At 34.2% G+C, this 24,712-nt stretch overlaps 2 protein-coding genes across 3 annotated transcripts in view; one reads left to right on the forward strand and one right to left on the reverse strand.

Moving 5' to 3' along the window:
• The window catches only part of LOC126819252 (death-associated protein kinase 1), a 111,946-nt gene extending 103,955 nt beyond the window's left edge, over positions 1–7,991 (reverse strand). The window contains exon 1 of the mRNA XM_050547189.1: positions 7,712–7,991. Coding sequence (XP_050403146.1) covers positions 7,712–7,770 — 59 coding nt within the window. The 5' untranslated portion in view covers positions 7,771–7,991. The remainder of the gene's footprint in view (positions 1–7,711) is intronic.
• Positions 7,992–8,867: 876 nt separating this feature from the next.
• Positions 8,868–21,099, forward strand: LOC126819253 (very-long-chain (3R)-3-hydroxyacyl-CoA dehydratase). Of its 2 annotated transcripts, XM_050547190.2 has the most exons (10): positions 8,868–8,962; positions 11,034–11,150; positions 12,189–12,350; positions 12,628–12,688; positions 12,852–12,962; positions 13,161–13,288; positions 13,632–13,744; positions 15,801–15,907; positions 16,456–16,587; positions 18,708–21,099. In XM_050547190.2, exons 1-10 carry the CDS (start codon positions 8,879–8,881, stop codon positions 18,803–18,805), a joined length of 1,113 nt encoding a protein of 370 aa, XP_050403147.1. In that variant the 5' UTR covers positions 8,868–8,878; the 3' UTR covers positions 18,806–21,099. The 2 variants fall into 2 exon arrangements, with proteins under 2 accessions (XP_050403147.1, XP_050403148.1); XM_050547191.2 differs by lacking the exons at positions 8,868–8,962; positions 11,034–11,150 and adding an exon at positions 11,157–11,476.
• The last annotated feature ends 3,613 nt before the right edge of the window (positions 21,100–24,712 follow it).

The raw sequence follows: 24,712 nt of genomic DNA on the forward strand, positions 1-24,712 counted from the left end.
TAAAGTACAGTATTTCCGCTGATGTTATATGCAGCCTCTCATGTTGCATGGCAATGTTATAGCCCATGTCCTTCATACACATTCAATTTCTTCTTCAATTAATTGACAAACAAATTGAATGTGTATGGGCCGCTTTAGGCCTACTATAGTATAATACAAAGGCGCCAATGTTAAAATGTATATAGTATCTAGTTTTTGGTAACAAGTCTACACATATTATATCTTTCACGATTTAAAAAGAAAATGGTACTGTTGCTACGATAATAAATAGTCTATGCTACATGTACATCTTCAAACACTTATAACATCGCGCAGAATAATAAAGTAATACCATATGTATATGATGAATGAAATTTTTAATATATAATTTTTCATTATCTATTTTTCAACTATTAAGTATAGCCTACATGTAGCAAGAATGGTCAGCTCCTTATCTAAATCCTAGAATGCATCTTTAAATAAGAAAGATTACATCATAACTTCACTGTACATGTACTTACACAAGATGCTTACAATGTACATGTACTGTCAATCATGTACAGGTATTTCACATTCGTGGAATCTGTCAGGAGTCGAGTACTGCCAATATGCAAAGTAAAAATTTCTTACTCTTGACAGTTGTCTTATAAATGCCAATGTAGTGTAACGTGGCTTAAAGGGCCAATTGTATTTTGGAGAATTAAACTGCATAATTTTGTATTAAAAGTCCCTAAAACCCTCTACCTTAGGGCAGAGCAACTAACTCAATATACATGATACGTTTTCAAACAACTTAAACCCGTCAGTTTCCATCTGAAAATGAAGACCTGTGTCCCAAGCTGTATTATACGGTGTCTGAATAAAACCAGACTTTTATTTTATAAAAATAAGGTGTACATGTAGGTAAAATTTACCTTTCGTTATCAAGTACAGCACGTAGGTCATACACAGTACAGACCTCTAAACGAATGGCAATAGATTATCAGGCCCTGGGTACACTAAGCATGCTCAGACTTAAGTTAAGAATTTACTCAAAATTGTTTGCCTGATTTTAACTAAAATATAGCCCTTTATAAAACTTTTGTTTTAATGTATCAAATATATTTCTCATGAACAGTGATTGAAAGTTGAGTAAATTCTTAACTTTAGTCTGAGAATGCTTTGTGAACTCGGGGGCCTGGTCAACCAACAAAACAATTGACCCGAAATTGACGTTCACGTCCAAATGACAAGGAAAATACACCGCATTCCTCTATATTTTGTCGCTTAAATTTCATACGTACACAGACTTTATTTCTGAAACTCTGCTGAAATCAGGATGGTCCTTTTAATACAATCTGATTAAAACACAGATCCTATTTCGTTTCGTTTTTATAGTTCAAAATTTTGTTTTACTTGTCATTTACACTTGGATCTGGAAGAGTTGTTATTGTCAGGGATAAGCCAATGAAACAGTCTGTTACGGCGAGCTTTAGGCGTGTTTTTCACGGAACTGTTGGTAATCCACTAGTAACATCAATGCTGATTGGTTAATCAAATGTCTGGCGTCATAGGGTCATAAGTTGGTCTTTTGACCCCTGATGTGACCTATCGCTATAACTTGTCAGATCTTCATGTAGTGTAGGCCATCGAAAGTATAAAAAAACGAAACGAAATATACATCTGTATTTTAATCAGATTGCTTTTAATGATTCTAAGGGGAAAAAAACATCTCTATACAAAACACCTGGCAGGAAATTGGTTTAAAATCGCTGTATATTCTATCTTAATAAAATTGCATACCATGCAACTTGATCTAGTGATGAAGGGATGCATTATGTCCTCCAGTAGAGTTATATCTCTGAGACTGAGAGAGCAAACCAAGAAACTAAAATTGTAAACTTAAAGAGATCCAGGCTTTATATTCAATAATATCCGAGCTTAGTTAAAATATGATTAATGTTAGTGAACAGACATTACAGTACATAAAAGCTTATTCAAGCAAATTTTGCTGATAAAGTTTTTATAATAAACTAGTTGTGTTTCCCAGCGTTGCACAGGTACAGTTTACAAATTACATATATGTAATGTATGTACTCTTATCTCTACCTTTGTAACATCCATGCGTTATTAAATAACAGAGCATATATAATATATCCATACATGTACCTTGCAGTTTTTTTTGGGGGGGGGGTTGTTGTGAACATCCATTACATGTATAAAGCATTAATCATTAATTGTCAATTTCATCATTAAATAATGCAGCAAATATAAAATAACAGCACCATTAAATTTCTTGTAAACTGGTTGTTATGAAATTATTTTAAACTCAATTTCTTTCTGTTTCAAGGGTGCAATCATCTTGTGCAATGTGACAACTCTCATGATCTAATATTTCAAAATAAAGATTTCTGCCTTGGACATCCTGTCATGCCAGATAAAATTGTTAATTTCATCATTACTGAACCAAATACAAAATAAAAAGCATTATTACATTCTTTGTATAAACTGGTTATTATGAATTTTCTTTCTTAAATTCATAAGTTTGGTTTCCTATAGTGATCCCATAAACAAAATGGTGAGCCTAAGATTGTTAGGAATATGATCATACAATTATTTTCTTGGTAAATGGAATAATTCCCTGTTAAACTTTTACTTTACATGTACATGTACTTCAACATATTCAATTTTGAAATTACACATGGCTCTTAAAACATGTTAAAAATGAATACAATATGAACCTGTAAATTTACATAATGTATGTTAGTACCAAAAGGGTATGAAACATCACACTGCATCATACCTGTAGCAATACATGTAAGTGTCAAAGAGGATTTAACCATTCAGATAATAATATGTGATGTTGTCAATGGATAAAAGAAATTGATTTCTTCCTGCTAACTACTTATATTATTAATGTGCCTAATTCTAATATTAAGGCAATCAAGATAGAACATTCTGACAATCAATACAGTCCAAGCTATACACTGCCATTGCTTGGGAATAATGGAATGGGATTAACTTCTAGTAAATGTTCAAATGGGACATTGCGTTTTTTTTAAAACTACTATCAGTTCTTCACGTTTAAGGTGCGCTCTCGCTCCTGCTCCCCTCGTACACCTTGACTTTCCTTCGCAGGAGTCATTAAAGACTCCTGCAAATCATGTTCCTGAAGCAACGACTGCGAGTTTTACAACATCTGGGCGTTGCTAGATTACTTCACTATTCCCGGACTTACATGTATAGCTATGCTATCTACAGACATGTGAACAGTAGCATCCAATCAGAGGTTGTGACATAACGACCTCCACAGAAACCTCGACATGCAAAATCATACATGTACATGTAAGTCAAAGTTGGTGAATTTTCCTTATTGTAAATCTCTGATTCTCTATGAAATGACCAATTAGTTTCATTCAGGGTAAGCCAGCTTTCTCCATTTCTTCAACAAAACAAATCATTTGCCCGCTTTTGTTGGTAGCAGCAGTAAACCTGCTCAAGTAAAACTAGTCTCTTTGATAAGGCTTGGTATCCAATCCAAGGTGGCCATGTCTGAGACCGCAGAAAGTTGCCATAGAATGTGGTAAATATATTGGATATGAGCAAGAAAATGACTTTACACGTTTGAAAGGGTGTTCTAAGGACATTAAGGCCCACCCTTTTAGCCCATTACATAGCAATAAATGATGTGAGAACCGAATGGAAGCCGATTTCTTGACGAAATGGACTTTTTGATAACCAGGTCTTCATAGCCAATCTTATCTCTTAAAGATACATTATGGGAGATTCAAAACGAGTTGACAGTTCTCACTATAATAGTTAAAAACTAGATGATGTAAAGGCAATTTGCTGAAAATTTCATTCAAATTGATCCACTATGAACCGAGAACTAAGTGATTGAAATTTCCGCCTAGCCTCGATCATCATTACTAAAGTCAGTACGATAAACAGCATAGTCTTGATTATCCACTTAATCGTTAAATCGTGAAGGAAAGTTATGCAACAATGCCATCTAGAGTTGATTATGGTCTGGATAGGTTAATTAATGTCTAATTAATAATTTAGATAACATTTCAGGCCTAAAGAAAGACCTGCAATAGACAGATTTAGCTCTTGCATAATGTATGTTTAAGTTATCAACTATATGATTCCACATACAATTTTTTGTCATTTTTGGAATGCAGCCTTTTGCTCATGTAAAGTAAATTTGCATGAGCAAATTTATCCACTCGCCATAATAGTGCAAGGTCAGTTTTGTGTGAGTGCTTAATTGCTCGCCATCATTTTCTTTGTGGCAAGCTCTGACCCCTATATTTCTAGTTCCCAGTTAAAAATTACATAAAACATGTAAGCTTATAAAACTTACAAAACACACACATTTATTATAGAAAATTGCATGAGTAAGCTCAATAATATAATTGCATACCAATACATGATCAATCAAACATTTGGAAAACAGTTCTGTCTGGATCTATTTTCTTTCTTTTTTGTTAGTTTTTATTTTGAGGTTTAAAAACTATTCACTGATTCATAATAATCATCGTTTTTTTTTTTGTTTCTGTTATTCATATTCAATCAAGAGGAGATTTTACAAAGAGGGCTAAGGATCGCTATGCGTGCCAAACAACCATTTTATCATTGGTTAGAATTGTCTAAACACTAGAAAATTTATTAAAGATACATTAGTTAACAGTTTTATAAAGAGTTGGCCATTCTTGCTATAATAATTCAAAAATAGATGATAAAAAAAGAAAATGTTGGAAATTACAGTGTTCTGAACAGAACTGTCACCGTTGGAAGTTTGGACTAGAAATTGGGTTTCAATTGTGTCTGTGCCGTCTATGAGAATTGGCGATCGTTTGATTGACAGACGATAACTCCACCAACATATTCTCGATTATCAAGTAACATGCTCAATGGCTATGATAGCCTCGCTTGGCAGGCCTTTTTTCATCACCAGTTTCCGGTAGTGACATAACCCACTAACGGTAAACATTACCTTGGTCCGCCATTTATTGATTTAATTTTAAATGGACGACTGTTTAAATCCAAACTGTATCCAAGCCAATGCCATCCGTGGGTCTACAGAGTTGATTTTGAGCTGTCGTGTAAATAAAGGTCTAATTAATAAATAAAGACTTGTAATAGGAAGATTTAGCTCTTGCATAATGTATGTTTAACTATTGGCTAACCGTAACAGTATGCATGCACTAAGGCAAACAATCTTATATGTATTTGCATATTGCATACTACATGAATACAGCATTATTGGCGGGAATTATTTTAAGATTGATAACCTGTTACTTTTTCCTTTCTTCAAACAGCACTGGTCATTTGTAATAAATCACGGGAAGTTAACATCTTTAAATTGCTGCTGAATGTTTTGTAATTATATTAGCACTTGCTGCTAAGCATGAGAGCCATGACTGATTGACAAATTAATTGTTTTACAGTATTTATTCACCTCGTCAATCCATAAACAAAGTCTCAAAAGGAAACAAAAAAGTTTGACATGATTAAATAATATTAAAGGAGCTAAATCGCTATTCTTTGGCACCTAGAAATGGACAAAAATGCTGAAATGTAATATGATAATAATGTAATATGATTTACATTCAATCGTGTCTGTTTTACTGTAATTTCTAATCAGTTACATGTATGTCCGGCAAAATATGTGAAGGGTCCAAATTGAATGGCAGTCTTTGGTGCCTGGTTATTCCAGTCTACACTGGTTGTATTCTCCTACATGGGATAAGTTTAGCCTCGTTCATCGAGTCCCTTCATACAAATGGCACTTGAAAGCATTCTGGCACGCTATTCATGTGCCAATGTTAAAATTTTCATTTTGTCTTATTATAAAATAATGGTAAGACTTTGGATGATATTGAGTTAGAACCAGGGAGTGGGTCCTGTGGTGTTACAAAATCTTGGTCCAGGGAGAGGAAGCGACATCGATCAAGCTCTCAGACCCCACGTCATACCACATTTCGCACGTCATCCAAACAACGTTTTCCAGCACGACAATGCCCGTGCCCACACCGCCAGAGTTACTAGGGACTTTCTACAGCAGAACGGTGTCAACGTCGTACCCAGAACAAACACAGCGGATGGATTGTGCCAGGTTTTTCTGAGAGTGTGGTTCCAGGTGCCAATGGCATTTAGTAACGTCGTACCCAGAACAAACACAGCGGATGGATTGTGCCAGGTTTTTCTGAGAGTGTGGTTCCAGGTGCCAATGGCATTAATCAATCGTCTGGTCCACTCCATGTACAGACGCTGTGCTACTGTTATTGACGATCAATGTTTTAGCGTCAATTTTCATTCAGATCAAAAACTTTGAGATGAAAGCATCTCTGGCAATAGCACACGGTCTATTTAATTGACGATCCGTCAATAAATATCAAAAGAACTTTGATCCGTCAATTAATTAATTAAATTAAATTATATCAATTAATTCGCCGTCAATGTCCTCCATACATGTTCAATTTCTCCGTCAATTAATTGACGTCAATCAATTGACAAAATTTTTTTAACGTGTATGGACCGCATTAGTCTTGAATATACCAGTGCCCTGGTTACCACAATGCACACATCTTGTCAAAACTACAAACAGAGATAACTTAGCTCAGAATGAAGTAATTTGAATGAAATTTTCAATATTTTCATTTTACATTATCATCATCTATTTTTGGGCTATTAAAGCAAGAATGCCAGAATGGTCAGCTCTTTACCTAAATCTTACATAATGAGTTAATGACTCATGCTGGCATTACACAAAGGTTTCTCTGGGTTTTATTCCTGATTGTTTTCAAATTTGAGTGAAGTCTGTGTCACTACAGGCCCGGGACTGTACAGTAACAGCACAGTGGACGCTTACGGCTAGCCCCCGGATCCATTCACTTTATTTGAATTGTGCGTTTGTTTGCGATTTCTGCGTAATATGTTTTGTCCATATATTTGTTTTTGTGTAAATTATGTGTGGTGCAGTCCCCCTAGTTACTATACTTGTAACGTTACACTGTGTGTTTAACGTTACAATTGATACAGTCTAAGAATCCTTACGCAAGTTCAAATAGGTTCAAACGCACGTCAACACATATCATTACAGTTTGTATTGGAATAAGTAATTCTATGACAAATAGTGAAGACTGGACCACTAAAATAGTTACCGAACAGTTTTCTTTGTGGTTATGCGTTCTACATTTGCATAGCGATGTTTCTTGTAATGACGTTTTACACAAGCCGCCATGACACCAGCCAGTTGAAATTTCGCGTAGCAGTTGGGTTTCATCAAATCATATAATTATGCGGTAAGGCTTCACCTTTATTTCAATAGGAATTGATTTATTATATGTTAAGCAGAAGCTAGGTGCAGCACTGTTTTGGGTCAGTTTATGTGTAAATTAAGGGAGCTATAGGCCAGTAACCTTTTTGTATTGATTTCACTAAAAAAACTCTGTAGGACGAGCCACTGCTGTGGCTGGAGTAAGGCGGAAGACATCAGTAGTGGAACCATTTCTACAGTCCCCCCTGCACTTTCTATTTAAAGTGCCTCTCGTCTCTGATTTTGAAATCCTGACGATCGTTTCTTTTGCTGTTTTAGTGTTTAGTCTATAATATAATTCATAAATATGTGATTCTAATCAATCTAATCAAGCTTTCTACTCTCTAGATAGCTTATTCAAACCGAAACTAAATCGTTTAAACATCATATTGTTCAATTACCAGCTTAAGCAATGAGATTAATCTTTACCTTCCAATTTCGTCGCCTACATCGTAGTTATTTTCGAAGGTGTCTTGGTTAAATTCCATATTCCTGGCGATTTTTCAATGCAACAAACATACATAAAATTCATTCTGTAAATCGTGATAATCCCGTTTCAAATCATATGATAGCATAACGTAGCGTGTTGTATATCACACAGTTTTTTATAAGCGAAAACTGAAGTGTCAAAGTTTTTCACGCCTTCAATACTTCAAAATAAGCTACTTGCTTAGTGGTGAACACACTACTTCATTGATGTTTATCATCTGCTCTTAACTTTGCTTTAGATACAGGCGAGCTCTGATTGGTTAAAATTCGTATGTAGTAAATAATAACAAAATTTTTTTTTAACTATTCTCAAATCTGATAGATAATTATGATAACAAATTATCGTTACAATCCGAGCATTAGCGCTTCATTAACAAACAAATATTAATAATAAACACATTGCTGAATCAAAAATAGTTACTTCCGGGTTAGATCTAATTGATAAGGCCAACCATAGAAATATATTTCTATGAGGCCAACAACAAGTTTGGTCAAAGCTCACGAGATGTAAACAGGGCTAGTGTTAATCCCAACCCTAACCCTAACCCTGGATCTGGCAATAACGCTTACAAAAACCTACAATCTCGCCAACAATCATGTGCCATAACCTTATTTATATCTCAGCGACCTTGACAAAAATTTAGTTGGCCTTAATAAATAGAACTAGCCTACTTCCGTTTATTTTCTCAAATATATTTTAGACTTAATAAAATAATGAAACGAAATATGAATAATTTTAGCTAGGATAATAACAATCTGTGCCATTATTTCTGACAAAACTTCAAACAGTGATAACGTCACTCAGAATAAAATCATTTAATTGAAATTTTCAATATATACATGTTGAATTACGTTATTTTGAACTAGCATAACAGGAAAATAGGTCTAATGCATCTTCAATTTTTACTGTTTCTGGACCACAACTTGTTTAATGTACCTGTTAAAAATGAAATGGTTTTAGAAAGACAAAAAATATGATTTTTAACATTACACTGTCATTTAGGCTTACTGCACATTTTGTCAATCGTCTTCATTTGCGACTTTTGGTTACATTCCGTTTCGGAGTTTATTCGATTCATAAATTTGGAGGCTCCCTATCAAATCAACATGGCCGAATTTTACAGTCCATTTGTATATTGGGGACAAACAAAAGAATATGTCTCATTGCGGGTTGATTTAAGGGTCGTTACGGTATTTGCATATAATTCATTATTTGTATATAGATTGTTAGGTCAGAATTTGCTGTGTATCATACATACTGATCACAAAGAATTGAGTCTTTTTTGCAAGACAAGCGGCGACGATTAGATCATGAACTGAAAACAAAATTTGTAAGATTTGTATTGTATGGAACATCCATTGAGGACAGCATACAATATAAACATGTACATATATTTATAACAATATGACAAATGATATTTACAAATAAGACAACGGTAATTTTAATCTAGCTTATATATACATTTACTAACAGGACAATAGTATGTACATACATGTATATTATACACACATTTACCGCAAACAGGTTGGATAATGAGGGAGCAGATCGTTTCATCCCACGACCTTTTCACCCCGGGCTGTTTCATCCCAAATTCACATGGGTCATTTCATCCCACTTATATCGGGTTGTTTCATCCCACAAATTAAAAAACAGGTATTACGTATTTATGATATTTTATTCATACATTAATAACTATAACAATATGGCAAGGTACTTTTAATAATAAGAGATATGCATAAAGTTACCATATATAAGAGATTAAAATATGCATAAATAAATTGCTACTATATTTATTATTTATTTATTAACCTACCTCTACATAATTCTGAAGTCCTTCTCGTCATCATGACGAAGCATAGCGGCACCTGTTTCATGCAGTCTCCCTTACTCAAATGTGTATTATACAACTCAACCCTCACCGCATGTTTTTATTACTAATCCATAATAAATAATTAATTACGTGTTTATTTAATAATAAATAATAAAGTACGTGTTTATTTAACAATAAGTAAGTGTTTAACAGTTTATTTAACAATAAGTACAACTCAGTTAAATTAACTGCTATTCTAATAACAAGGGGGATGCAACAGCCCGTAATGAAACAGCCCGATAAAAAAAATAGGTTGGGATGAAACAGCTCGCAGGGAAACGGTCGTGGGATGAACTGACCCGCATCCGGATAATGGCACAGCATTCAATACAATTATGATGCATGGGTATAAATATTATAAATACATAAATAACAAGAAGACTTAGTATAGGTATTGACATGGAAATATGATATAGGAATGCTAGAATAATGATATGAATTAAGCAATAAAATATGGAATGAAATATATTAATTCATGGAAATCTGTAATAATTCTGATACAAAAAGTTACACATTTTATGTTCTTAGATTCATTGCATGAAATACAAATGCAAGATCGAATGGTTCTAATAATATAGAGCGAAACTTCCGGTAACACAGGAGCGTAAATAAAATTATCACTCACAGACTGTTGATTAAAAAAAATTCAGAACGGAACCGGATGCACTGGGCAAAACTGGGAATGCACATGTCCACTCTCCAAATCTCGATGAAGTGAGATTAAACATCTCATAGAAATTCTATGATGCGTCTAATCAAAGCCGTCACATATTTTTGATGTCAATGAAAATAATTCTCACACTTTTTTATTCTTTTTTTTAAAAAAAAAAATTAATTATACAATTTAGATCTAAATTAAAATAAATTCGGAAAAACGAAATTATTTAACATTATCTATTTTGTATCACTTAAGAAACTTAATAATGAAGGTTTTATATTTAACAGCAATCACATCAGCTTCGCTCTACTCAGGCAGTGCCTGTTACATATTCTAATCCGCTGTCAATGCCTTCATCTTTGGCAAGTGTTAGATTCACTATTGTTTTAAAGTTTCAACACAAGTCTTACTGGATCGAAAGGCATTTTATGTGTTCAGTTGCGATTTGTTAACAAACACTTAAACAACCTATCAATTACTGAGTAACAAAATACATGTAAATCAACCAGAGCAATAAACATCTTTAAGTGATAAAACGTTTTCACCTAGGTGAGAACTAAAAAAACAAACCTAAAACTAAAAAACAAAACCCAAAACTAAAAAATATTTAAAAGTCGTATATGGGCCACCGTACATATATGGTCAGTAGTATTCCAGCCTGTCCTCAAAATTTTATTAACTGTACATTACAATGTAAATTTGTAATAATTTAATTTATTCACAACCATTTCAGGATGAAATAGTTAATATTACAGAAGACAAATTCAAGTTTGAAGCTGTTGCAGTTGGTGTAAAGGGAAAAAATAAATATGTTATTGACATTGACTTATATCTACCTATTGACACCAAGGTAATTGATATCCGTAAATATATTCCTTTATGAATTTGTATTAAACACATAGTGCTTTATTAGAACGCTGATATTTCCTTTACATGTACATACAAATTTGTATAAAAAAACATGATGCTTTATTATAACGCTGATGTTATCTATTATGTCTGTTATATTGATAATGGGAGCTGTGGTGACTCAGTGAGTAAGATGTTGGTTCGCTAATCGGGAGGTCCTGTGTTTGATCCCAGTGTTGGCTGAGAAATTTCATCATGATTTTCCAGTGTGGTTCCCCCTTGTCAGTGTGTCTGTATTATATTGATAAGGGGAGCTGTGGTATCTCAGTGAGTAAGACGATGCTTTATTATAACGCTGATGTTATTTACTATGTCTGTTATATTGATAATGGGAGCTGTGGTGGCTCAGTGAGTAAGACGTTGGTTCGCCAACCGGGAGGTCCCGTGTTTGATCCAAGTGTTAGCTGAGAAATTTCATCATGATTTTCCAGTGTGATTCCCCCTTGTCAGTGTGTCTGTTATATTGATAAGGGGAGCTGTGGTGGCTCAGTGAGTAAGACGTTGGTCGGCTGAGAAATTTCATCAGGATTTTCCAGTGTGGTTCCCCCTTGTCAGTGGTGCAGGATGAAGCGTCTGGCAAGGGACAGCATATAGTCATTCAGATGGGAGGAAAATCTGAGGTCCTATGTACACATTGGCATACACATAAAAGAACCCTTGATAGTTGGAATTCGATATAAAAGTAGGCTGTAGCAATGCTGTCCGGGCAAAATTTCCTGAATAGCACACTGCATGGTGTATGTATGCCCTTCTTCGTTAACCCGGTAGGAGCAGAACTGTAGACCATAAAACCTCATTTCATTTGTTATATTGATACCCTTATAAGTTATGTCACTATACCGGACTTCACTATAACCCATTTTCAAGCCATGCTGTAAACAGAAATCTGAGCTGTAGTTATTATTATTGTCATATCATTATCTTTTGCTTAAGTCATCAGTTACGGAGTAGTTAAATCTAATTGTTATTTTATTTGTAGAAGAGTAAATATAAGGTGACTGAAAAGGCTGTAGAGGTTCAATTATGGAAAAATGGTGTGGGAGAGATATGGCCAAGACTGACAGAAAAAACAATCAAATTACATTGGCTTAAAATAGATTTTGATAAATTTCATCTTGAAGATGACTCTGAAGATGAAAGGGTCTGTATAATGACATTGAGACATTTCTTAAAATAATTTATTTGGAAGAAAATCTGGAACAAATCTTTTTGAGAGTTTTGATAGGATACAGGGGCAACTGGTAACTATCTATCTCCTGCTGTTGTCTGTGTAAGAGATGTATCAATATATGGCAAATTATTAGTAACATTAATATAATAACCATAAATCTTTCTGTGCTGAAAATGTGGGAGAGAATTATTGAAGGAAATATAACTATAAATGATATTTATTTAGTGTTGTTTTCTTTATTATTTAGAACAACGAAACAGGGGTAATGGAAGACTTTGACAAAAACTTTTTATATGATAAAGATAAACGTAAGTGTGTCAATATTACTATTTACTTTATATTCTAGTTTATTAATTTGTGACATATTAAACATTCTTAACAGAAATACCAGTTATTTTTTTTAATAATAAATATTTCATAACCAAACAATAATGATTTTCTTTGTCATAATTCTTCCTATTTTCTTTGCAGATCCAATGAATTTCAAGTTAACCTACACTTTCTTATACAACTTATTTCAATTTCTTGGCTTTTTCTATATATTCATTAGATTACAGTATAAGTTTATACAAAATGGTGAAGGTAATCATTTTGATTTATTTCTGACAATTTAGTGTATTAAAAAGGTTACTATGAAACATGAAATAAACATCCTGATAAAAATTCAAATGTAGTCAAACAGGAGAAGACAAGAATAGAAGTTACTTCCCTTGAATAATATGACAGTTCTAATAAATGTTGTTTAACTTGAATATTTTTATAAATATATTGAATTAACAGATGCCAAAACAACAGCATTTGAAGATGTTGGTAACCAGGTGATGTTGTGTCAAATGGTAGCGATATTGGAAGTGGTACATCCAATGATAGGTCTTGTGAAAACTGGTTGGGTAGCACCATTTGCACAGGTATTTAAAGGAGCTAGAACTCTTTGACTTTGATGATCAATATAAAGTAGTAGATCACAATAAGTCTGTTTCTAAAAGGTAGAATGTTCAAACTTGGTGTAGATGTTAGTTAGGTGAATGTCTGAGTTCGATGAGGAGCATTTTCATTTTCTACTTAGGTTATCTATGCTTTGGAACACTGTAACTAAGTTTGATTTGATAATAAGCATTTACTGCACAGGTTAAGAAGAGCGGCAATAAATTCGGTTGCTTTATTAAAAGATAAATTGATGAGTGTCATCTATTTTGGTATTGTTATTAATCTATATAAAGTATACTTTATTTTGGAGGATATGTTTTAAAGGTATTTGGTCGAAATCTGATCTTATTTCTTCTGGTATTACAAGAGCCATTGATACAAATAGCTCCAGTTGTATGGTATTTATTTGTTGTATGGAGTTTTATAGAATTAGTTAGGTATGTATGTTCATATATTAGAATATGATTTAATTTGTTTTAAATTATAATTGGTGTGCTAATGTTATTCAAGGGACATAATGCCAAACGGTTAAAAAATTATTGAACCGGTTAACTGGTGGTGAAAAATCCAACCGCAACCGGTTAAACAATAAAAAATTTCTATTAAAATATCTGTTGCATCACAGGAAGACTTGATAATATTTTTTTAAATTATTAGTATTACAGCTTTTAAGTTAACAGTCAGTACAAATTCCATTCATTCATTCATTCATTCTTGATGTTTCATTTCTCCATCTTGCACGGTAGCTTCCCTAATACTTTGTAAGATTAGTTATGACATAAATATTTGAAAGCATACCGTTGGGTTTTTTAATACAAACTAAGTTGGATTATTTAACATCAGTTAATTCCAAAGAATTCACTACACATATTTCTATCACACGCTGTGCTGTATTGTATGGTACCAGTGACCCGTATGTAGTCAACATCGGTATATATATGCCAAATTGAGGACAGCGTTTAAAACAATATTTCGATGAAATGATTCACAATTTTAGAATATAAATTCAATTCTTTATCCATATTTGCTACACTATATCCCCTCCGACTGTTTTTGAGAATGAGAATATTTCTTCTATAAGAGAGGACACACAAAGATGATTTTGCGCATGTCACACATGACTCACGCTCGGAAACCGAGGACCCTTTATCAACACCGTCTATTGAGGACACACACTTGCATTAAATGTCGGCCCCTCATCGAGGACCTTTTGTTTTAAGCATGTAATTTAAGACACTTGATTATGGTCTTCATAACCCGATTGTCCGACAAGAAAAAACCCCATCACTGCTTTAAACCCCATTTCATTTCATATTGTTGTCGCCCCTGTCCGTCCATGTTTCTGTCCATCTGTTCATTCACATTTTGTTTGTGGACACTTACAGGTCACAATTGTTATCCAATTTTAATGAAACTTAAAATATAGGTGTATCTCCGTAAAATTCATGGATTATGACCCCTAATTGTACGAAAAATCACATTTTAGCTTGTGGACACTCTAAAGGTCACAATTTTTATCTGATTTTGATGAAACTTGAAATGTATGTTTATATCCCAAAGATCTTGGTTCCTTTTCGATATTCTTGCATATCAGACTGTAACTTCCTGGATTATGGCCCCTAAATTGTACGAAAAATAAAGTTTTTAGCTTGTGCACCCTCTAGAAGTCACAATTGGTATTCAATTTTGAAAACCGTTTAAATATATCACCGTTACACCTTATAAAAATCTGACTGAAAATGCCGGACAAAATGGCCGCTCCTTGTATGCAAATAGTCTTAAAGTATGTAATACCAAGGTTGTGCACCCTCTAGAAGTCACAATTTTTTATTTGATTTTTATGGAACTTGTACAAGAAATCACATTTTTTAGCTTGTGGAACCTCTAGAGGTCACAATTCTTATCTGATTTAAAAAAAACTGTTTAGATATATCACCGTTACACACTAATGTTGGTTGAGTTCAAATCTCGTGAAAATCGGACCAAAACTGCTTGACAAAATGACTGCTACTTATACGCAAATAGTGTAAAAGTATGTAAAACCAAGATTGTGGACCCTCTAGAAGTTACAGTTTTTATCCAATCTTGATGAACAATTACAGTATTACAGTTTTGTTTAGCTTGTTCTCAGTCCATCTCTTGCAAAATGTGGGCGCAATTTGCCTGGCAACCGCTGGTTTTGAAAGTTTTTACTTAGCACCTACATAGATTTACCTTGTGAGTTTTCTCTGGGTCCTCTGGTTTCCACCCACTGCTAAAGACCCCAAAGCGCAAGCGAATTATTGAAATAAAATTTAACCATGTTTGTCCCGAAATGACCTCGTTTGTGTCGAGTGGACATTAAATCCCCTCTCTCCTTTACAAACTTGGGCTGTTTATAATTAATGCATATATGATTGCTTTTTTGCCCTGGCAATTCAATATATTACTAAACTAAATTTTAAATGTACTCTAAAGCAATTCATGACTATTTATTTATTTTTTATATTGTAGATACCCATACTATATGTTCAGCAGTTCTAATATAGAAATTAATCTTTTAACCTGGTTAAGATATACTTTATGGATACCTTTATATCCACTTGGTTTTCTTATGGAAGGTAAAGTGTTCTTTTTGTTCAGATGGTAAATCATTTAATTTCAAATGTGTAAAAATACCTCTAAATCCCCATGCCCTTCTGTCTATTTAGACTGGAGTTGATCCTTATAGTTCATGTAAATGAACATACACAAAAGTAAAATAGCCAGCAAAATTTCAAGAATATAGTGCAGAAGTGTCAGAAATAAAGACATAAGTATACAAAAATATGGTCTACCTTTAACATGAACTGTATGTCAGAAACAGTAGGTGGGAGAGGCACACATACGAATTATACATCACATATTTAACATAACAAACCAAAACTGGTTGCAATACATATCAATCTTGAATGACACATGAATAGAAATGCTATGATAAAAACAATTCAGCTTTTTAAGATTAATCCTGATAGTAACAAAAATGATGCCACAGGGAAAGTTTTTGAATTCAAATGGATGCTAATTTATTATTACCTTTTTGTATGTTAGAAATTTATGAACATGGCACAGTGTTTCTTTACTTGTCCTGATCTCTCTTGTAATGGCATATCAAACTTTTTTTCTATAGGGACAGTAGTTATTATGAGTATACCATTATTTGAACAAAGTAATAAGTTCAGTATTATGTATCCTGGTAGTGACAGATATATCCTCTATTTCCCGTGGTTTTTACATGCATATTTAGTTCTCTTAGCTCTAGGTATGTATATCATATAAATATTAGTTTTCATACATTTATTTGGTTGATGTTCATCAGACAAACAAGCATATTGATTTTCAAAGATTTATGATATTGTTGTTAGAATTTTATGGACTTGCTATAGGCTATGTTCATAAGACAAAGAACCTTAAAGCTGATGTTGTCTTCTGATTACCAGTAAATGTTAGCACTAGTAAGAACTAGAAGCCAAGCAAATTTTAACTATTTTTGTCCCCCGCTTTTCGAAGAAAGCAGGGGACTATTAAAATGGGTTCGTCTGTCTGTCCGTCTGTCTTACAGTCACACTTTTTGGGACACAATAACTCACTTTCTAATTGAGCTAGAATGTTCAAACTTGGTGTAGATGTTTATTAGGTCAATGCCTTGATGGAGTTCGAAGATGAGTATTTTCTGCTTAGGGTAAGCAGAGATAAGCAATTTGATTGGTTGATGCTTTGGGACGTGATAACTTTAGTTCTAATTAAGTGGGGGGGTTGGATGGCTGAATGGTTAGCGTGTGCGCGCTGTATCATAAAGTCTGTCATTGAGTTGACTGGCGTGGTTTCGAATCCCCGGTTGTACGTGACAAGGAGTAGGGGTGCCTGTCCAACCTCGTGGGTTTTCTCTGGGTCCTCCGGTTTCCTCCCACTGCTAAAGACCCCTATGGGCAAGCGAATTATTGAAATAAAATTAAACCATATGTTAGTCCCGAAATGACCTAGTTTGTGTCGAGTGGACGTTAAACCCCATTTCTATCTCTCTCTCTCTAAGTGAGAGTGATGAAATTCGGTGTATAGTTTTATTACATCAATACCTTGACTAAATTCAATAATGCCTTGATGGAGTTAGTAGATGAGAATTTTCCACTTAGGGTAAGCGGAACACAATAACTCTCCTTCTAATTGAGGTAGAATGTTTAAACTTGGTGTAGGCGTTCATAAGGTGATTACCTTGATAGAGTTTGATGATGAACATTGTCTGATTTTGATGAGAGCGATGAAACTCTGAATATAGATACATTATATCATTAACTTGACTAAGTTCAATGGTGAGAATTTTCTGCTTAGGCTAAGGAGCGATAAGCAATTTGATAGGTGAAGACTTTCGGACATAACAACTCTGCTTTTAATTGAGGTAGAATGTTTAAACTTGATGTAGATGTTCATTAGGTAAATGTCTTGACTGAGTTCAATGATTAACATTTTGAGCTGAAGCTAAGCGGAGCTAAGCAATTTCTTTGGTCGATGCTTTGGGACAAGATAACTTTGATTCTATCTGATAGAGAGTGATGAAACTTATTGTATAGTTGATAATCAGTTTAATTGCTTGATACTTTTGAAAAAAATAAATGTGCTATTAATTAATATGTGTCATATATTTATTTTGGGATTTCGGCGGGGGACATCAGCCTCACTGTTGGCTTGTTTAACCTTGTGAATGCTTATATTATTGTTCGATCTGTATGGAATTTACATGCATAATTTAAATTAGTAAAGAAAAGAAGCCTATCGAATCTCAGCAAATGACTTAAGTTATCATTCGATCTGTATTGAATTTACACGCATAATTTAAATTAGTAAAACAAAGAAGTCTATCGAGTCTCAGCAATTTTTGTTAATTACTTCTAGAGTTATGGCCCTTATTTCACTTTGTTGAACCCCTTGTGAACGCTTCAAGCACTAATGACAAAAGTTATCATCTGCTCTGTATTAAGTTTAAATGCATTATTGATATTAGTAAAACAAAGAAGCCTATTAAATTTAAGCAATTTCTGTTAGTAACTTCTACAGTTATGGCCCTTGTTGATCACTTTGTTGAACCTTGTGAACATTCGATCTGTATGAAATTAATATCAGTGTCTTGTAAATGCTCCAATTACCTGCTCGGAGGATTTAGCTGCTATGTGTGTATGTTTCGTTGCTTGGCAACCTATCTTTAGTTTCATGTAAATGTTCTCATTACTGACAATAGAATAAATATGCAACAACTTTAGTGGACTACTCAGACAGCAATTAGCTGTTGTGAACATATGTTTCCCTGCCTGGCAGACAATCTTATTATGTATACATTATTTCTTATTGAAGTTACTGTGTTTTGAAATTAAGATATTGTTATTTTAGCTGCCTACAAAATGATGAACTATATGTATATTCAAAGAAAGAAGAAACTTGGTGTTGGATATAAATCGAAAACCAGTGAGAAAAAAAAATCAGCCTAGAAATTTCCATATTTATTCTCCATGTTGTGATTATTGTGATAATTAATTGTGTGATTAAGTTTTCATGACAGTAGCTTTAACTAAATTTGAACATTTATTATCCATTTGAGTTAATGTATGGTACAAACTACATTGTGTCATTTATAAAAGAACATAGAAAACTTGTGTGGTATGTACTAAATTTCATTTGTTGCATTCACAGTCTCACTCAAGTCTGACTGAATTGAAAATAGCCCTCAGGTTTGTTAGATTAAATGGATTAACAACATCTTATTGGTTTGCATGCATTTCCCAACCAAAGACAATTCCAAATTTGGCATTAATAATGATGATATTAATCTTCATTCATGCATAGTCAGTGTATTCTATTTGTGTACTTTTTTATATTATGTCTATTTTTTGCAGATCAGCCAAATATTAATTTTAATATGTGAATTTAACTAAAATTGTATAACAGAACATAACTTTTGGATTTGGATGAATAATGGAAATATTAATTTCATTTTGTTTTTCCTATATGACAAAGCTTTACCTGTCACTAAGAGAAATAACTTCAACTAAATAAAACAGATCAACTAAATACAACACTTCATTTTAACCTAGTTAGGTGCTGATCTACAAATTACAAATGTGGATATCATGTAGAAATTTTAACCATTAAATTCTACATCAAACGAACAAATTTAAGAAATTAGATTTATTGTTTATTGACTTAAGTCTATGGAAAGGGTAATTAAGTGTAGATGCATTATGTAAGAGCTAAATCTGCTTATTGCAGGTCAGGGGTGAGGGAGGGGGGTGGTGGATGGCTGAATGGTTAGCAGGAGTGGACTGTATCATAAGGTCCGTCATTGAGTCAACTGGCGTGGTTTCGATTCCCCGGTTGTACATGACAAGGAGTAGGGTCGCCTGTCCAACCTTGTGGGTTTTCTCCGGGTCCTCCGGTTTCCTCCCACTCCTAAAGACCCCTATGCGCAAGCGAATTATTTAAATTAAATTTAACCATATGTTGGTACCGAAAGGACCTAGTTTTTGTGGAGTGGACATTAAACCCTATTTCTCTGTCTCTCTGTCATTGCTAAGAATAAAGTAATTGAAATGAAATTTGAACTATAATAGCAAGAACAGCCAACTCTATATCTAAATCTTACATAATGCATCTTTAACATTATAAAAGCCTAATTATTTAACCATTGATGTTCAAACTACTTCAAAACTTTCGAAAGTGCAATAGATGAACATATGACCTCAAATTATTAGATATCTTTAAAAAGGATGTAAAAAATAATTTAATATCTTTTTTATATGTGTATATGAATCATACGATGATTTTTCACCAGTCTCTGTGTCAAATATTAGAACTTTTTATGTATACATTTATTGTAACGGGTTGTATTTTTATTCTATAAATATTTAAATGACATCTAGTTAAACACCTGTATACCGGTTACTGCTTTTTTAAAACTTATTTTATTGATATTTTACATTGATATTTTACATTTAAACATTCCAATATTAGAGGTGTTTTAGGGATATTATTGAACAACTGGCAACAAACTGAACCAAACTAAACTGATATCAGATCACAATTTAAAATTTCTATCCAAAATGAATTTTTTGCATAAATTGGTCATTTTATAATTGTCATGTTATATTAGATCAAAATGTATCCTGCATATATAGAAGCCTTATTCTATCTAGGAGTAATATGAATATTTAAATTAAATCCAACATCTAAATTCACAGGATTTGTCATTTGTAATTTAAATGTAATGAAATATGGACAGAAATATGTAGTTTATCAGTAATCTGGTTCTCATCTCCAACTTTGTCGCTTTTGTTCCTTCTGCAATTAATTTGGCTCCAAATAGAAGAGAAAATAAAACAAAGAATCATGTATGAATCAAATCCTAACACCTCTATTCCAGAAGGTGCCATGACATAAATATTAAAAAGACTTTGACTGTCAGGTCAGTTTTGTTTTTGCACGAAGTTTAAAACTTCTGAATAACACACAGGGGTCTGTAGTATTAGAGTTAATAGATCTTGTATTGAAATTTATAAATTTGGCTTTTGTTTATGCTTTTTAAGCTGCTCATAAAAAAAGGGGAGAAGAAACTTTAACTCCTACTTTATGATATGTATATATAACATTCAGATACATTGTTTTATACATTCTATATTTATATTCTGGAAATAAACCGAATATATATTGGTAAATGTAAAGGTGTGGATTGAAATCCATTCTTGAGATTTATTATTATGATTATTAGTAGTAAATAGTATTATAATTATGAGGTTATTATTAATGCATTGATTAGTTCTTATAATATGCCCGCATTGAAATGTAGTAGTATATTGCTGTAACCCCTATCTGTCAGTCCTCAATGCTTCACACCAATTTTGAAAAAAAAAATGCATTAAAAACTGTAGCGGCTATCACATTCACAAGGTTTTTGGCAAATGGGAGATAACTCTGTGTTAGAAGGTGGACTAAGACTAGTAATTATTTCTCCTTATTTCATGATGTAGTGTAAGTTATAAATAGACAATTTTTCCTTTTATCCCCTCTTCCTGCATTTTTGGGTTGACTTTTTGGTCTAGAATTAGAGAAAAGGGATCAAATTTGCAATTTCATAGCAGTTTTGGGTAATACAGTTGATTTTACAGCGACGGGATAGGGGGTTTAGAGTGTCTTTCTGCAGAGCAATCATTGTTTAGGAAGTGAGATTTTCACCCAGTCAACATCAAGTCAGCAAAAAATCTAAACGGTCAACCCCCTACAAAATTATGATGAGGAGATTGCCAAATGGGGTCCCCATTGTGCCTATAAAGATTGGAACCAACGGAATGTTGAGCAGAAAGCTACAGCCTGTCATGTTACAGTCATTTAACATTGAAGTCAATGGGCAAATAATTGCTAGTCTGAGTCCGGGTAGCGGATCCGATTACTGACATAACGCCCGAGTTGATTTGTATAATGACACGCTCGTTTAAAAATTACTCGACAAGTATGCACCGGCAGCTACCAAAACTGTGATAGTTCGGAATAATGCCCCATGGTACACTAATGAAGTACAACAATCAAAACACTTAGGTTGTCAAGCTGAACGTAAATGTCGGAAGACCGGTCTAGAAATCCACCATCAGATCTATTGCCAAGCTGTAAATGATATGCTGAAGCTCGTTTGTAAGACAAAAATTGCAACAACGTTCCTCGTAAAGTTCATAGCTTTTTGAAATCGCTTATTGTACATAAACCGACCCAAAACTTCCGAGCTATGACAGCAATAGCAGTCTTGTATTAGAGATTGATAATACTCAAACATATTTATTTCATGGACAGAAATTGCATAGGTTTAGACCTTTCCACGAGAATGAAGTCAACGATATCATCAAGTCATCAAAACCTAGTACATGTTTGTCAGATCCGATTCCGAGATGTTTAGTTTTCCAACTTCTTGACTCACTATTACCATTCTTATTCAAATGATCAACAACAGTTTAGCTAGTGTAGTTTTTCCTGACAATTTCAAATCGGTTGTGGTACATCACTCCTCAAAAAGGATAACCTGGAAAATATCCTGGAAAACTGTCACCCGTCTATCAGATTCTTGAAAAGGCAATCAAAATTTGTCTAAATGAACATCTTGCTGCTAATTCTTTGTTGGACATATCAATTGGCATGCCGGCAACGCCATAGCACAGACACAACTTTGCTCAGGGCTGTGAATGACCTGCTTTGTGCTGTAGACTGTGGGAATGTTGCTTCCCTTGTGATGCGATGCTTGATTTATTTGCATCCTTTGAGGCCATAGGATAGGCCACAGTGATCTACCGGAGAATCTTTCTATCCACTGTGGTATTAGTGATAACCCTCTTGGGGGTATCTTTATGTCCACACTCGGTCAGTTCTAAGTGTAGAGAACTATCGGAAAGATTATCTTAATCTGTGGAGTACTACAAGGATCTGTATTAGGCCCGGTACCAGCCAACTCTCAGATATAATCTACATGACCTTTTACATCACTCGTATGCGGATGACACTCAGTTTATTGACTAATTTTCACCAGTTCATTACGCTGATTCCTTCTAAACAAGCCAAGTCGTGGATGACATCACACACGCCTAAATTGAACGACAAGACAGGCGCTCTACTTGTGGGTACAAATAAAAATCTGCCAAAACTTGAATCAACAATGGTGACGATTGTTAACTCTGATATTCAAACACAGACCAATATCAAAAATATTGAGGTTTGGTTGGATTCACCCTTAACGAAACACATGTCAGTTTCCTATGCAAAAAGTGTTACTTTCATCTGCGAGGCATTGGAAATATCCGACACCCCCTGACGAAGGAGACCGCACATACTATGGGTGAATTCGGGCGGTCCAACTCGAGGCACTTGAGTCGACTCGATTTCGTTCGCGCGTCCCGAGTTTCGGTGATGTCGGGTCATGTGACCAACTCGAGTGACCTACACGAATACTCCCCATTCCACGAGGAGCATGTCGAATCGAGTCGAATCGGAACACGTGATCTTCTGAATGAAATGGCGGCGAACGAAATTTGTTTTAAATGTGAAGCCTGTGAGCTTATCACAGACACGCTAGATGAAATCCAGAACCACAGCTGTAAAGCTCCAATAAATGGTAATGAAAAAGCGAGTAAGGCACCAGTGCAGAGTACAAGTGGGATAGAACAGCATTTTTGGAGCGAGTCGGCAACTAAAGCCCTTCATAAGGCGCATGACCTTTTAACCCGAAAATACGACATTTTTACCCGACACCACGACATTACAAATGTCGTAATGTCGCGTAAAAATGTCGTTGTCCTGTTGAAATGTGATGTCGGCCATCTTCCTCTCAATATACAGTTTGATTATGTACACTGATCCTAGTGTTGGTCAAGAAAGTTCCCCGAGATTTTGCAGCGTGGTTTCGGACTATTGAAGATAGGCATAGGCCTGCCCTACGCAGAGTGCTATGACGGAAATTCTCTATGGACAATGGCATTTCCATCCCAAACTTAGCTAGCTCCGTCTGAGAACAGGCCCAAAGCTAATTACCCGACATTTTAATTCCTACATCGGCGGTTTTAGTCGAAAACACTGAGTATGCTTTTAGTAATTTTAAGAAGTATTTATTTCTCTTCTATTGTCATATTGAATGAAAGTAAATATGTTTATTTAGGCGCTATGCGTATGAAAGATGTCAAACTAATCAAAGCCGAATCACAAAATAGTCCTCTAATTATTCAAAATGGCGGCGCCCATAAAAGGTAATTTCAAAGAGGTGGTTTTGTTTGCGAAGACAAATTTAGGAGTATCTAACCTTGTTATGAAAGATAAACAGATTGAAACTCTAAAGACAGTTTACAATGTAAATTTTACGATGAGTTTGATGAAGTGTTCGGTACCTCTGACAGTGCAAAACCCCTGTTTACTTTGGCGAATGAAAAGCGAGAACCCCCAGCCCCCAAAAAGTTCAAGTGTATGGCTAAGAATCAGGGTAAAAATAATGCAGATACAGAGGACGCCGATACCAGTATTGAACTAGAGAAGGATGATGAGGGTGAAGATGTTCCAGGGCGAAAAAAGCGGATTAGAGGCCAACCCACTGCTGTTCTGAAATGGCTTTCCAATTACCAAGAAGATCAAAAAGAGCAATTCAAACAACGGGAAGACCGAGCTGAAAAACAACATCAGGATAAGTTGGAGCGATTTGATAAGCTCCTCTCACTTTTTGGCAATAAGGATAAGGAATGAACACAATTTGTTGCGATATTCGTCGTACACGTAAAACGATACATAACAAAAACTATAACTGTTTTATTCATATTTTATTTAATGGTCATATGTTCAAAGATTCGTTGAAAAACACTGTATAATTCTTTTATCCATAT

Source organism: Patella vulgata, chromosome 4 (genome assembly GCF_932274485.2).
Source record: "Patella vulgata chromosome 4, xgPatVulg1.2, whole genome shotgun sequence".
NCBI lineage: Eukaryota > Metazoa > Mollusca > Gastropoda > Patellidae > Patella > Patella vulgata.